The sequence below is a fragment of the Propithecus coquereli genome, unplaced genomic scaffold (genome assembly GCF_000956105.1).
Source record: "Propithecus coquereli isolate 6110/MARCELLA unplaced genomic scaffold, Pcoq_1.0 Scaffold51, whole genome shotgun sequence".
Taxonomy (NCBI): Eukaryota; Metazoa; Chordata; class Mammalia; order Primates; family Indriidae; genus Propithecus; species Propithecus coquereli.
The window spans coordinates 6,769,895-6,785,315 of record NW_012150952.1 but is presented as its reverse complement, the minus strand read 5'-3'; the positions used below and the strand labels follow the sequence as shown (position 1 = coordinate 6,785,315).

At 41.1% G+C, this 15,421-nt stretch overlaps 1 protein-coding gene across 3 annotated transcripts in view; it reads right to left on the bottom strand.

The window, feature by feature from the left end:
• Positions 1-15,421, bottom strand: part of FHOD3 (formin homology 2 domain containing 3) — a 447,358-nt gene that overhangs the window by 101,740 nt on the left and 330,197 nt on the right. For all 3 annotated transcript variants that reach the window (XM_012656604.1, XM_012656605.1, XM_012656603.1), the window contains one exon: positions 11,590-11,700. In XM_012656604.1, coding sequence (XP_012512058.1) covers positions 11,590-11,700 — 111 coding nt within the window. The remainder of the gene's footprint in view (positions 1-11,589; positions 11,701-15,421) is intronic.

Here is a 15,421-nt window from a genome sequence, read left to right as displayed (position 1 = left end):
GCTATAAACAAATATCAATAAATTTAAAGGGATTCAAATTGTACAAAATATGTTCTTTGACCACAATTTTATTAAATTGGAAATCAATAACAGAAAGATAACTGGAAAAACCACAAATATTTATAAGCCAAATAAATACCTTAAAATAATCCATGGAATAAAGAAAAAAATCAAAAGAGAAGTTAAGAAGCATTTTGAACTAAGTGAAAATAAAAACATAAGAAAATTTGTGGGGTGCAGTAAAAGCAATACTTAGAAGAAAATTTATAACACTAAATGTCTATATTAGAGAGGACAAAAAAGTCTCAAACCAATGACCTCATCTCCTAACTGAGAAAAAGAGAAAATTTCACCCTCAGTAAGCAGAAAAAAGGAAATAGAGTATAAATAAAACATAAAACCAAAAAACAGTCAAGAAATTAAATGAAATCAAAAACCGGTTGAGATCAATAAAATTAATAAGCCTCTAGCCATATGCAATAGGAAGGAGAGAGAGAAAACACAAATTACCAGTATTAAGAAAGAAGGAGATGACATCACTACAGATTCTACAGATATTAAAAGAATAAAAGACTATTCTGAACAATTATATTCTAATAAATCTGACGACTTAGATGAAGTAGAAAACGTCCTCAAAAGACAAAAACTACCAAAGTTCACTCAAGAAGAAACATGATCTGATATGAATTAGTATCAGATAAGTAGGTATTAATGAAATTGAATTTGTAGCTTTAAACTTACCCACGACAAAGTTCTAGTCTCATATGCCTTCACTGGTGAATTCTAAGAAATATTTAAAGGAGAAATAATACCAATTCTACACAGCCTCTTCTAGAAAGTTGAATTTCCAGGAAGGAACACATTTCATCTCATTTTATAAGGCCAGCATTACCCTGGTGTGTACAGCCATTTTGAAAGACAGTTTGGCAATTTCTTAAAAAGCTCAATGTGCACCTACCATATGACTCAGCCACTCCACTTTTAGTAACAGTCATACTTTCAGTCAACAAAGGACCGCATAATGGTGGTCGCACAGATTATAATAGAGCTGAAAAACTGCTATTGCCTAGTGGCATTATAGCCATAACATTATGGTGCAATTATTTTATTTTTTACAAATTTAGCGTAGCCTAAGTGTACAGTGTTTATTAAGTCTACAGTAGTGCACAGTAATGTCTTTGGCCTTCGCATTCATTCACCACTGAGACTCACTTAGAGCAACTTCCAATCCTACAAGTTCCATGCATGAGATGCCCTATACAAGTATACCACTTTTTAAAAATCTTTTAGACTGTATTTTTACTGTACCTTGTCTGTATTTAGATATGCTTAGATACACAAGTACTTCTCATTGTGTTACTCTGGCCTACAGTATTCAGTGCAGTAACATGCTGCATAGGTTTGCAGCCTAGGAGCAAGAGACTATACCATATAGCCTAGACATGTAGGAGCCGGCTACACCACTTAGGTTTATGTGAGTACACTTTGATGTTCACACAGTAATGAAATCACCCAACACCACATTTCTCAGGACATATCCCCAGCGATGCATAACTATGTTTACCCAAGAGAAATGAAAGCACATGAACATACAAAGAGTTGTACATAAATATTCATAGCCAAAAACTGGGAACAACCTAAATGTCTATCAACAAATAGATAAACAAGTTGTGGCTTATCTATACAATGGAATACTACTCAACAATAAAAAAGGAATGGACTACTGAAACACACAACAAAATGAATTAATCTAAAAACAATTATGCTATTTGAAAGACGTCAACTCCCCCCAAAGACTATATACTGCATGATTACACTTACATGAAATTCTAAAAAGTTCAAACCAGTCTATAATGACAGACCAGTGCTTGCTTAGGGACAGGGAAGGGCAACAGTCATCACAAAGAGGCAGGAGAATATTCTTGGGGGTGATGGATACATTATCTTGATTGTGGTAAAGGTTTCACTTATGTATACATATGCCAAATGTATGTGTAATTTTTTGCATGTCAATTTTGCATAAAAGCTGTTTAAAAAATACCCTTTGGTAAGTTCAAGTAAAATCTTATTTGTGAAAGAAGCAAACTTTCAACATTTCCTATTTAAAAAATAAATGATAATCTCTAGTTAAACATTAACAAAAGCCAAACTAAGTTCACAAAGTATCTGATATTTGCAATTATCACCTAATTCATAAGTAGACAATATAACATGAAGACTTAGAGGCCAAAAATAATAATAAAATGGCAATTAAATGATGTTGAACAATGAGATCGTCCTCACAACCTGGCTGAGATTGAGGCTCTAACAATCACAATGGAAGAGGGAGCTCCTGGTTGCACCCAGCTGTCAAAGGTTCTCACTTGCCCTGAAACAAGGAAACATAAGAATCTTCCCTCACACCTTCAGCGGCACATCCCAGCCCTCATGATGAAATGAGCAAGCCCAGAGGCAGTTCTAAGAAACAGACAACTTCTCCCTGTCATCACTGGTACAATCCTGAAGACATCCACCATAAAGACAGGACGTGGATTTCAGTCTCCCTCTTGCTTTCTCTTCCCCATCCTGCTGCACACACTGCTTCACGCAGATCCGAGCTGCCTGGCCATGGGAGGGAAAGGCAGGGCCCGCACAGTGTGCTGTGGAGACGGGTCCCATGTGGAGTCTCACATTATCGTGCTGGCTCCCATGTAGAGCATGAAGCCGTTCCTCCAGGCCCTGGCCAGTCATGCTTCAGTCTCTCCACTGGCCTTGACCTTGGCATACAGCAGTTCTTCCCTGTTCTCTCATTCCCTCTTAATTTCCACTCTCCCGTCCAAGATCAAGTGAGTCCTCCAGCCCAAAGGAGGTCAGTCCCATTTGGCTTCACGGTCCAACCATTCTCCTGGCAGCTTCCATAAGCACTGACTGCCACCAGTATCTCCTGTGTGCCCCGGTGCCAGGCCTCGTTGGGCCCCCGGTGCCGATGGCCCGGACTGAGGCCATCCTACCATCTTTTCTCTTTGCCTCTCCCCTCCAGGCCAACATGCTCTTCCTCTGCACATTGCCTCTCTTCTAAATGCTAGATTTGTTCCAGACAGCCTCCCATCTTATCCAAATCTGCAGGATCATGTTTTGAAGAAAGATGTGGACTCATTCCCTTTCTTTATCCCTGTCTTTACCTTCCCTTCCCCACCCCCACACTGGGCAAATTGTAATTTGCCTTATATAGCTGACTCGGTTTCCCAAACCTCTTGCCAGAGGTGTCCCTCACAACAGCGAAGCCCCTGTGCTCGGCCCCCACTTGGATGGGCTCTCCCTTTTTAGCTTTTCTACAAAGGTTCATTTGCTTCCCAGCACTTACTACAATGGAAACTCTCTATTTACTGATGGATTGCTTACCTTCTGCTTCTGCCACTGAAGTCAGGGACTAGGACTGATTTGATTAGTGCATTCGATAAATATTTGCTGAATGAAAAATAAAAGTACGTAGGACTTGTGTATCCTACATATATAATTTCCAAATTGGACCCAGAAACTGTCTTCCTCCATTAAAACAGTAAAAGCTTATTTATTTCTCTTGCTTAGCTTTGAAGGAAGGAGTGGGGAAATGGGATAAAAGGGCAGATAGCAGGATCCCAAGGTTACATCTTCTGAAGGAGAAATGACTCAGACACATACACCCCTTTTCTCTCTGTGGTCTTTGTACAATGTCAGTGCAAAACCACTGTGGCCCGTGACAACTGGAAATGATGACATTGATGGTAGTAGGAATGGTGAGAAGGAGTCAGATCCTAAATACACGTGGGAGAAAGAATCTCTCAAGTCTCTTGAGGACCCAGAGTCCTTTGGCAGGGTAGAACCCAGGTCCCCAAGTGCCCAGTCACTGCATGAAGCTACCATTAAGAGGACAGAGCCTACTGTGAAATCACTCCATCAACGGGTCTGTCGTTTCTCCTCTTGTGTACTTTCGATGTAGCACGATCAATAAATTAGGACCATATTTTGCCTTACAGGGACTCTAGTTGTTTGTAACAAGATTGCTATCAAGAACTGGCAGCAGGCAGGGAGGGAAACCGCCTCTGCGTGTCCTAGGAGCACACAGATTCTCCGTTTGGATGGTGGGAAATCAGGCTGCACTGGTACCTTTGCTCCCTGTTGGCAATCGTGGGCCGGTGCCATTAACTACGATCTAGAAATGCCATGTCTTTTATCTCATTTTACATGCAATTTATGATTTTCGCAGAGATGTTTTGGGTTTTTAAAAAATAAACTTTGATGGACCAATTTAAATTTTTTGAACTAGAGCCACATTGGACAGTGGGGCTCTCAACTGATACAATTTTTAAGAAAGTATTGTGTAGATCAAGTGACAGAACACGGCCAGAAAATACTGGGGATGCAGAAAAGCACATAGATCATGTATCTGCAGAAAACAGTAATTCAAACACCAAACAAGTAGAACCTCAAGGCACATGGAGATACTAGTGAGGTCAGAACAAGAAATGGTCAAGGCCAAAGCAGACGAAAATGGGAAGACACAAGCATTCGGATCTGTACTGAACTGACAGCCCACTCGAACAGGCAATTCGGATGAAGGCGGCACAGGCATCAGTGAACTACACACAGGACAGTGATCAAAAGGCATGTCCAGCAGGTGACCACTACAAGAACTGCAGGGACTGACAACAGGCAGGAAATGCATGGAGAAAGAGACCTTAATTCTGAGGGAGGAGTCACCATGCTGTAGAGAACACTTTGTCTGGGAACAGTTTCTTGTTGTTTTTCTCAGAATATGCCTGTGGGCTTGAACGCAAGTCCAGGGCACCCTGATCTGAAAATAGGAAGGGCTAGAGAGTTTAGGATGAAAACATCGGCTCTCCGGAGACGAGACAACAAGGAACGGGACGTGTTGAGTAGGGACGGTGTGGGAACAAAGAAATTGCAGTGGAACAGTTGCCAAACAGGCTGTGTTATAAATAAAGAAACTACAGCAAAAAGTTTGCTGCAGTCTTGTACCATCTTTGTGTGTCTGTGTCTCTTTGTCTCTGTGTTCATTCCTCGTCCCTAGAAACGGGCCACGTCACCATGCAAATGGTGGATGGACGTGTTCAAGGGGTCACAGGAAGTGAGATTCCCGTAAGTGGGAGCTTGAACTGGGAGGAGAAGCCACCCCTAAGCACAGCAGGCTCCCACTTTTCCAGTTTCCCAAAATGTGGCTGGGCTCTTTATTCTAGTACTGTCAATCACCATACAGAACTTCCCAACAGCAGATGACGAAATGACAGCAGAACTGTCCAAGGTAGCACATGATATAGTCACAGTCCAGTGACTACTAATGAAATGGTGAAGACAAACAGGGAGGAAGGAGAGCTCCTGAGTGCCTGGAATGGTAGGTCGGGGAAGGCAGGGAGCAGGAGGAGACGGGCATTGCTCCTAAGTGAACAATTCAGACACATGGACGCATAAACAAATCTGAATTACTATTGGTAGAGAAAAATGGATTATTCAGTAAATGGTACTGAAACATACAAAATAAGTGAAGTTAGACTTCAACCTCATACCATTTGCCAAAATAATTTCCAAATAGATAAAATATTTAAATGTAAAAAATACAGCTACAGAAGTACTAGAAGAAACCATGGGAGAAAAGGCCTTCTTCAGTAGGAACACAAAAAACCCAGAAGACAAAAAAAGTAATAAATGTAACTCTTTAAATGGAAATTTTTCTGCATGGTAAAAACACCATAAACGAAGTATTAAAAAGGCCAATGACTGAGGAAAATAATTGCTACTCCTATCACAGTTTATAAAGAACTTATTAAAATTCAATAAGAAAAAATACCCCTCAGTGACCATGAACCAAAAATCATAGAAAAGGCAACATAAAAGGGCCCTGGACATATGAAAACATGTTCAATCACATTCAGAATAAGAGAAATGCAATTAAAATTTTACCGACATACAGTCTGTCACTACCAGATGAGCAAAGATTGAAAAGTTTAATGACCCTTTGGCAAGGGAATGGGAAAACAAACTCTCACACATTGCTGTGGAGAATCAAAATTGCTATAATCTTTACAAAGAGCACTTTGGTAAGAACCAATCAAAATTTAAAATGTACAACCATTGTGATTTACTAAATTCATGTTTAGGAATTGATCCTATAAATAATCACACGTGTGCAAAATGACACACATACAAGAATTACACTGCAGCCTCATATGTAATAGCAAAAGACCAGGGCCCATCAGTATGGGATCGGGTAGGTAAAGTCACATCCAGAGAAAAAAGTATGAGGCAAGCATTAAAGAGAACACACCAGTTACAAGAACTGCTATGGACAGAGAAGCAAGATGTTTGTGTAGAAAAGCAAAATGCAGAATAGTTTGTGTAGTGTGTTACTATTTGTGTAAAATCATATTAAACATTGTATGCTTACACAAACAAAAAATGGTCTCAGGTATACATAAGAAACTGGTAGGAGTTTTTTTTTTTTTTTTTTTGAGACAGAGTCTCACTCTTTTGCCCGGGCTAGAGTGAGTGCCATGGCGTCAGCCTAGCTCACAGCAACCTCAAACTCCTGGGCTCAAGCGATCCTACTGCCTCAGCCTCCCGAGTAGCTGGGACTACAGGCATGTGCCACCATGCCCGGCTAATTTTTTTCTGTATATTTTTAGTTGTCTGATTAATTTCTTTCTATTTTTAGTAGAGACGGGGTCTCGCTCTTGCTCAGGCTGGTTTCGAACTCCTGAGCTCAAACAATCCACCCACCTCAGCCTCCCAGAGTGCTAGGATTACAGGCGTGAGCCACCACGCCCGGCCTGGTAGGAGTTTTGCCTCTAGGGAGGATAAGTTGAGTAGGAGGGAACTCCACTTTCCCTGCCTTCATACCTTTTAAATTTATACTGGGTACAGGTAAAGCCCATATAACAATTAATAAAATAAAATTTAAAGTTGCATCCTCTTTTTTTTTTTTTAATGATCCAGAAGTTCTACTGGGCGTATATAGCCAAAAGACTTGAAATCAGGATCTCAAAGAGATATCTGCACTATACATATGTTCACTGCAGCATTATTTTAGAGAGCCAAGACATGGAAACAACCCAAATGCCCATCGAGAGATGAACAAATAAAGGAAATGAGGTATATACACACGATGGAATATTGTTCAGCTTTAAAAAAAAAAAGGAAAACCTACCCATGTGTGATAACATGGATGGACCTAGAAGACATTATGCTAAGTGAAATAAGCCAATCACAGAAGGACAAACACCGTATGCTTCCTCTGACATGAAGCATCTAAAACAGTCAAAACTATAGCAGTAGACAACAGAATGATGGTTGCCAGGGGGTTAAGGAAAGGGGGATATGTGGAATTACTGTTCAGTGAGTATAAAGTTACAGTTACACAAGGTAAATTCCAGAGAGCTGCTACACAACATACTGCCTGTAATTAACAATAAGGTATTGTATACCTAAAAATTTGCTAAGAGGGTAGATCTCATGTTAAGTGTTCTTACCAAAATTCATTCCTTATTATCCATTATTCCTCCCCGGGGGTTGGGGAGTGGGTGTCATTACTTATATCTGGGCTTATAATCTCACAAGAAGTAGGAAAAACTGTTGGGACAACCCTATGAGAAAGACCATTCCCAAACTCTTCTAAGGGCTCTTGAAATTAATCTGTAGAACAAGCAGGTGACTGTCACCCATAGTAAACAATGGCATTACTACAAGTGGAAAGAAGAACAGAACCAATGCTTAAGGTGCATGGCTAAACCCTTTAGGTTTTAGTTGAGCATGTCCATAGGGAAGTCCTCCCCTGGCCCCTAAAATTTGGGCCTGAGGGTCCTCTCACATCCTCCCACTGAGCCCTGACAGTGCAGGACCAGGTCTCATTCTCGTGAACTCCCTAATCCCAGCACAAGGGCTGATCACCTTAAAGCACCGTCAGCCCCAGGCCCTGGACTTACTGTTCTCTCACGTTCACTCAGTAACTGCCATTTCCGAGAAGGCCCACAAGATGCAGAAGTCACTGCAGGGATGGAAGGAGGAGAGGCCTGGCCTTCCCCAAGGCCCCAGCGCCATAATTTGCTTATGGTGTGGTCATTGTTTGCTTATTTACTTGTTTCATTTGAATACTTGAACGTGAATGGTTCAAACGTTCCCGTAGTTTTGTTTTCTTTCAAAAAGAAAATATTTAGAAATTCTCTGCTCCAAAGTACATTTTCAAAATGGAAGCATTTTAAAAGTCTGCTTTCACTGAACAGTTGCATCTTGTATTCCTGAGGGCCTCTGCAAACAGTTCTGGTTTTCTTGTTTTGTTTTGGCACAACTTAAGTTCCAATTTCATGAAAATTAATGCTACATTCTCTGCTTCTAAGAGAGCCCTATTAAGGAAGCTGCACTAGGAGATGTGGAGATGGATTAGTTTTAATACCCTCGCCTTAATTTTGTATATTATTTCTTCAGCACTTCCTTTCTAGGTCAATTTATCATTCCAAGTTTTATTAACATCTAACACACTGATATACTTGAGAAAAAAATGGAAAACTCCAAGTTCACGATGATGCCAGTTGCATTTCCAAAGTGGGCGGGGGTCCCTGAAGGGACGTTTTAGTTGGCCTGATTTACCTAGGACTTCAGAGAAGTCAGTCTTGTTTTGAAATCAAGGGATTGGAGTTCTAGAGCTCCCCAGCATTGCACGGCATCCTGGCACAATGTTTATTAGGCAGGGGTGTGCTCGCAGAAGATGTGAGCTCTTATTGCAAAATGCAACTATTACTTACAATAGTTCAATATCTTTCCTAAGAAAAGAGTTTTCCTTTGGATTTTAATAATGTGTGGGTATATAATACATTTCAACAATAAATCTTACAAATTCCACTGAAGTATATATGTTAGCAAAAATAATCACATATCTTAATAGGGCAGAAAATACTTATATATGTGAAATTAGATTATGGGTGATATCTAAAGAATTCAGTTGTCAAAAATTTAAAAAAAGGAAACTGTATAAAAATGTCTATTATCATAGGTGCAACTGACATAATATGCTTGGGCAATGGTGCACAAATGTCATTTGGAGTTGGGGGTCTTCTTAGTTCTTTTTTTTCCCCCACTCATGTAACTTAAGCTACCCAGGTGACAGTAAAGTGGTAATACAGCCAGACCCAGTGGCTTCCTGGTCTTAATGAAATGCCCATCTTATATTTCCAATGATTCATCAATGGTTTTTTAAAGCCACACAAGGTGACAGTGGAAAAGACACGCAATCATGAAGGGAGTGCTAAACTCTTAGATGCTACTTTACTCGCCAGAGGATATGGTAGATGGGAAAGATAACCAAGTCCCTACGGCAACAGTCCACTGTAAAAGAGGAAGGAGCTTAGAAGAGAAGTCACTCCTGCCAATGCTGTTCCCCAGTGACCGGGTCTCAGTGCCAGGCTCTCTAGGGATTTAATCCCAGGGCCTTTTTTGAGCCAAAGGCTGCTGAGTTTGCACCTCCCCAGGGCCTCCAGAACATCTCCCTGGGTGTCATGCAGACTCCTCAGACCTTGCAGACCCAGGCTGAACATCCCCACCCCAAATCTGCTTTTCTTCCAGTACCGTCTCTCAGGTCCTTGTTTCTAATATCCACACACTTGCACAAGCCTGAACCCTCACTCGTTCCAGGCAGTAGCCAAGTCCAGCCAAACCTGCTGACCCTCTCTCAAGCCCCACAGGCACCGCCCTTGTTGGGCATGGTCATCTCTCTCGGACTCGGCTGCAGCTTCCCAGCAGCCCGTTTCTGTAGCCTCTCTCTGCTGGCTTGTTCTACACTGCTGACAACTTAGAATTGGTCACTTTCTGCTTCCAAACCTGAACAGCCCCCATGGTCTCAGGATAAAGTCCACCCTCCTCCCCAGGGCATTCAAGGCACTCTGGGATGCAGCCCTACCCTTCCAGGTTTACTCCTTCCCAGGGGTGCTTCAGCCAGTCCAAGCTGGGAGGGAGACACAGGCTGGAGTCCTTCAGGAGCCTGAGTCCTGGACCTTCCAGAAACATCCTCATAGCCCTGGGCTTTAGTAAACCCGTGGACTACCTGGGCCTCCTGCCTTTGTAACTTCCCAACTTCATGGATCTCCAAATTATTCCCAACTAGTGAATGGCTAATTGACCCGACTCTTCGACCAGCATTTGCCATGGCTCTACCATGGTCAGGTCCCAGATAGGGAACAAAACAACGAACAGAGCCTGGCTCTAGTCCCTGAGGAGCTGGCAGTCTGGCAGGTATAAGATGTACAATGTCATGTCAGTCAGACTCCAATATTCCTCATTTTGGCCTCAAATCTTACATCACGTATGACAAGGGTCATCTCTATGGTGACCTCTCCAGGACTGCAGGTAACCTCATCTGATCCCAAGAGGAGGTGCTCTAGGGTCAAGGATTGGGCCATGGACAGGTGAGAGTGTCTTCAGGGTAATCAAATGGTTACCTTGTTACTAAGACCTAACTTAGCCCTAGTGTGCCCAGCCTAGGGCCACACTGGCCTGTGGAGTCAGAGCGTTTGATGCCATGGGAGTTACATACCATCTTAGAAGTGAGCAGTGACATGTGGCTAGGCAAACAACATTGAACACCTCTTCCTCCCGGGGGTTAAGGTCTTGCCTGCCCTACAACCCGACCAAATCTCCAATCTCCAGCAGTGCTCAGCAAAACACACTTCAGCATACACAGAAGAGGATAAGAATGTGGAATACAGGTCTAGTTTGTTTTACATTTGGGATTTAAGGCAAATGACATCCGTGAATCACTCATGTCTAGATTCATGACATGCCATCATCTTCTGCCAGACACACATGGAGGGCTTCACACAGCACTCTTATGTGGACTTTTTCATTTGCTCATCAAAACCACCCTCTAAGGTAAGGGCTGGCGTAACTGGCATTTTACCCTCAGGGATTGACTAACTTCCAAGTGAGTGACTTGGAACCCTAACTGGTCTTCTCTAACTCAGCACTCTTGCCATGTAAGGATAACTGCTTCTAATTGTTCTAAAATTACAGGTCTTACCTTTCCCTTGTAAACACATCCTTATACAATCATTCGCTTCTAGGAGTCATAATCAGTTAATTTCTGGTGGTCTGATACTCTTGCCAAGTTGAATTCCTTCCACGTACCCATACAATTCTTTTCTCGTCTGGTAGGTCCTGGATTAATTACATAGCACCTTAATGGGCTCACTACCTGCTCATTTACATAGATTTAATCATTCAAAGGTAAAAACGGATGTGTATGAGACAAATCACAGAGCTCACATGAAATCTCGAACAGGTTTTAAGGGATGAATCTAAACACTCACACAAATATTTTAGAAGATAATTTTATATTTTTTATGGAAAATGTGCAAGGGATGAGACCATAATAACAATAAACTATCAACTCTATAAAATATATACTTAGCAAATAGTGTGAAACAGAGAAAATATTCTTGCCTTTGGACTATATGCGATAAAGGAAAATACTGCACATTATGGATTTTATTTATATTTTTACGTAAACTATTCTTAATCAAATTGGTTCCCCTCACTTGAGGATCACAGCCATCAGCTCACAGAACTCACCTTTCCAGCCTGGCCTCCTGTGGGGGTGAGAGCGACGTGGGGGTGGTGGGCACACTGGGTCCAGATGGGGGTCTCGAGGAGTGGTAAGAGCTGTTGCCAAAGTTGCTGTATCTAAAAAGAGCAAAGGTTTAGGTTGAGGGGGAAAGGATAGAGACATGAATATAAGTCAGTAAATAAATAAGATTTAGCAAACCATCTTAATTTTTGCAAGAAAAACAGGTCTGGAAATGCTACCACTGTTAGTGATAATTCTAACCTAAAGAGATGTCCTAACTGGTTTGTTCTGATCATTTCTCATTAGAGGAGTTTCCCGAAGTCCAAAACCATTAGGCAACAAGATTTATTACAAAGGGGTTTAAACAAAACCCTCCCATTTCCTGTCTTTTCAAATGTATATTAAAATTAGTTGCTCACATAAATTATTAATAAAAATCCAAATTATTTTCATCTGAATCATGAAGATCTTTCTTGCTTCTCATGGTGGTATAATCAGTGTTCTTATTCCATCACAGGTCTGTAGGAGATATTATATGATTGGCTAAAGAAACATCTTATTAAAAATTCTACTTTAGGTATTTCTGAATCAATTTCATTCATTAAACATAATCCCATTGCATGCTCAGTGATCAAAGAGAAACTGTCCCCAGGCCTTCGATATTGGCCTGCGGCTTAGAGGTGTGTGTATTCATGTTTTCATCCAACATTTCCCCCAAACCAAAATGACAGCCACTAGGGTTTACATAAAGCTTTGATTATTTCCCAGACATCTGTTACAAGTATCAGAATTTGTGAAATTCTAGAGTTTTCTTTCTGCTTTTCAGAATGGATGTCCTTTAGCAGTTCATATTTAGCTATCATCACTCAGAACTTTCCCAGAAAACAAATCATCGTTTGAAGCCCTTTCATGGGAACAGACATTCATGATTCGTTACAAATAACAAAATGCAGAGAGCTTTGCCTCTCAACCTACCCAGCCACAGAGCAGGGCCGACTCATCCCCTAAACTTGTTAGGGACACTGTATTATCATGTGTGGGACCCCAAGGGCCACTATGATCTATGTGCAAAAATAACTTCATGCACGTGGAGAATCCAGTTCAAACTCCAATCAACAGAAATCAGAATCCCTTCTGGAAAGCAATTTGATTGCAAAATGCATGTGTCCTGTGACAGAGTAATTTCACTTTGGGAAAGCTAACAAAGAAATAACCTTATGGTTATTTATACACTGAAAACGTCATGTCTGAAGATACTCATTGGAGCATTATTTAGATCATGGTGAAAAACTGGAAACCACCCAATCGGGTAACAACGCTAAGAAAGTATGATATAGTTTTCATCAATGGGTTATTATGTGACCACTAAAAATGATGACCAATTTTGTAAGTGACAACATGAAAAATGTTGATATATAGGCTGAATGAAAACATCAGAATATAATGTTATACATAGCTTGATTATAACTGCAAAAATATTTTCAAAGGTCAAAAACTATGTGTAGGAAGTACAAAAATGGGCCATTTTTTAAAAAGTTGGAATACAAAGATGAAATTTCAGTTTTCAATAATGAATTTATTATAATGGAAAATAAAATATTTATATTGCCCAGATCTATCCTGTGCTGCTCACTGCAGTCAGAGTGGCTGTCACTCCTATTTGGTTTCACATATCAGGCTCGTGCTCAGTGCCAGGCACTCCGCTGAGTGGACGGAGACTCAGACCACAGCATTTTACTCCATCATCCTTCTCTATTAACACACTGTCTTCGTGGGAGTTGGTTTCAGGGTGCTCATTTTCTCTTCCCTTTAAAAACCTAACACTCTATTTGTCCAACAGGTTAATTGCTTCTCCAAGTGATTGGTTTGATCTTTCAAGAGGGCTCCCAAACCACAGGGAGCCACGTGGAAGGTAGAAAAGCGAAGGATGAAAGGAATATACAAAGAAAGGAAGAAAGAGAGAAGGGAAGAAGCACTGATGAGCAAAGAGGAAGAGAAACTAGACAGCAAGCACCGTGACCAGGGAAAGGAAAGTGACAAGGCCCCAGTGCTGCCCCCTCTGCTCCAGGAGCCACCTGGACAATCAGCTTGTCGTCCTACCCCAGCAGCTAAACTGACCCCCTTCCGATCACAAGTGGACATCCTGAAGAATGTTTTAACAGGGTCACTTTGCTAAAATTGTGCCTAAATGACGTTATAGAAATAAAACAAGCATAATGCGTTTTTCCCTCCTTTGGTTTTTCTAATGGCTAAGCAATTAATTCCAATGCCTCACAGTCTGCCCAATTTTGCTTGTCAATTTCAGCCAAACTAACTGGATCATACAATTCACTGTGTGTGTGTGGGGGGGGGGTTCTTTTTAATGACTAACTGGTTGGACTCTATTATAATCCATTCTATTGTAGTCAACTACTAAATAGTCAAATCTGTGGCCACACGGACCCATGAAAACCACAGCAAGTGAACATCAGAAAATTCATTAGGTTCAAACAATATTGATACAGTATTCAAATTTCTGCCAAATGATTTTAAAAGTTTACAAACTACTCAGTTAAATCCTAGTCAATCTCATTCACAAGCATGTGGCTGTTTTTCAAAATTTGTGTGTATATTCAACTGGGCAATTTATATGTTTCTACTGTTCCCATCTCCCAGGACTGTAAGTAGTAGTGACTCTTGCAGACCAAGTGGGAGGGACCTGGGGCCCAAAGAAGCCCCATTAGAGGCTGAGACTGTCACCACAAAGTCCAGCATCACCACCTTGGACTAACACACTCTCCTGGGAAGATGAGGTTGCCAAGATATTTTTATTCCAGTCAAACATACAGCTCCTAACTTGCACGTAGATATTGTTCTTGGAGGGTATAAGAGTCATGTTGGATTCATTCCACAAAAATTGTGTAAAAGAGCACAACAATCCCAGAATTTTAGACCTAGAAAAGAACTTACAGTTTCAAGATATTCAAACACAGTTCACAACTCCTGGAAGGATACAAAGCCATTCCGGAAAGAAGAGGAGACGGGTTTTCAGATCCTCAAGTTCCGTATCTGCCCTTTCTTAAAATAGATCTGCCTGGGCTGCTCCAGGGTCTCCCAGGTCCCCTTCCCTGCCTCTCGCTCCACAACTGCCTTCCACTTTTAGAAACAAAAGAAAAACTCTCAAGCAAACTGAATCAGCGCTCGGGGACTGCCTTGTGCTGTAAAACCTCCAGGGTGCCAAGCAAAGGAATCGTCTGGGAGAGCATCACTCCTGAGGGAATTCCTGAGAAATACTGAGGAGGGAAAAGGCGACGCTTTATTTTTTTCAGGGACAGACTAGGAGCAAGACCTCATGCTTTATCTCGTCTACCTGCCCGCCTACCTGAGAATCAGACCCAGAACTAGGGCGGTTGTCAGGGACACACATGAGCTTATTTCAACTGAAACATCAAGTCAGACTTTTTCTAATAGAAATTAGGTTAGAAATTAGTCCTCATTTGACTGAGGCCTGCCTTTGTCAGTTAGGCATATGTAGTGTTCTCCATAATTAAATCAATTAAATCTGAAGCCCCGAGGTGTTGACAAAAATATAAAGCATATATACAATAGGCAAATTATATCCTTTACAACTGTTTAAACTTAAGATAAAAAAAAAACTTTAGACTGTCTATCTAAAACTTTGAGGCAAGCTTCAAAATTCTTTGACACTATATGTAAGCAAAACTGGTTGATGGTCATAGTTCTAGATTGATTCTTCTATTTATTAGATGAAAGGTCTGATACTAATAAAAAGGACTGGTCATTTTCATGGTATAAAAGAGCTGTCCTCCAGGTCCAGATCCTATCATCTTTCTTTTA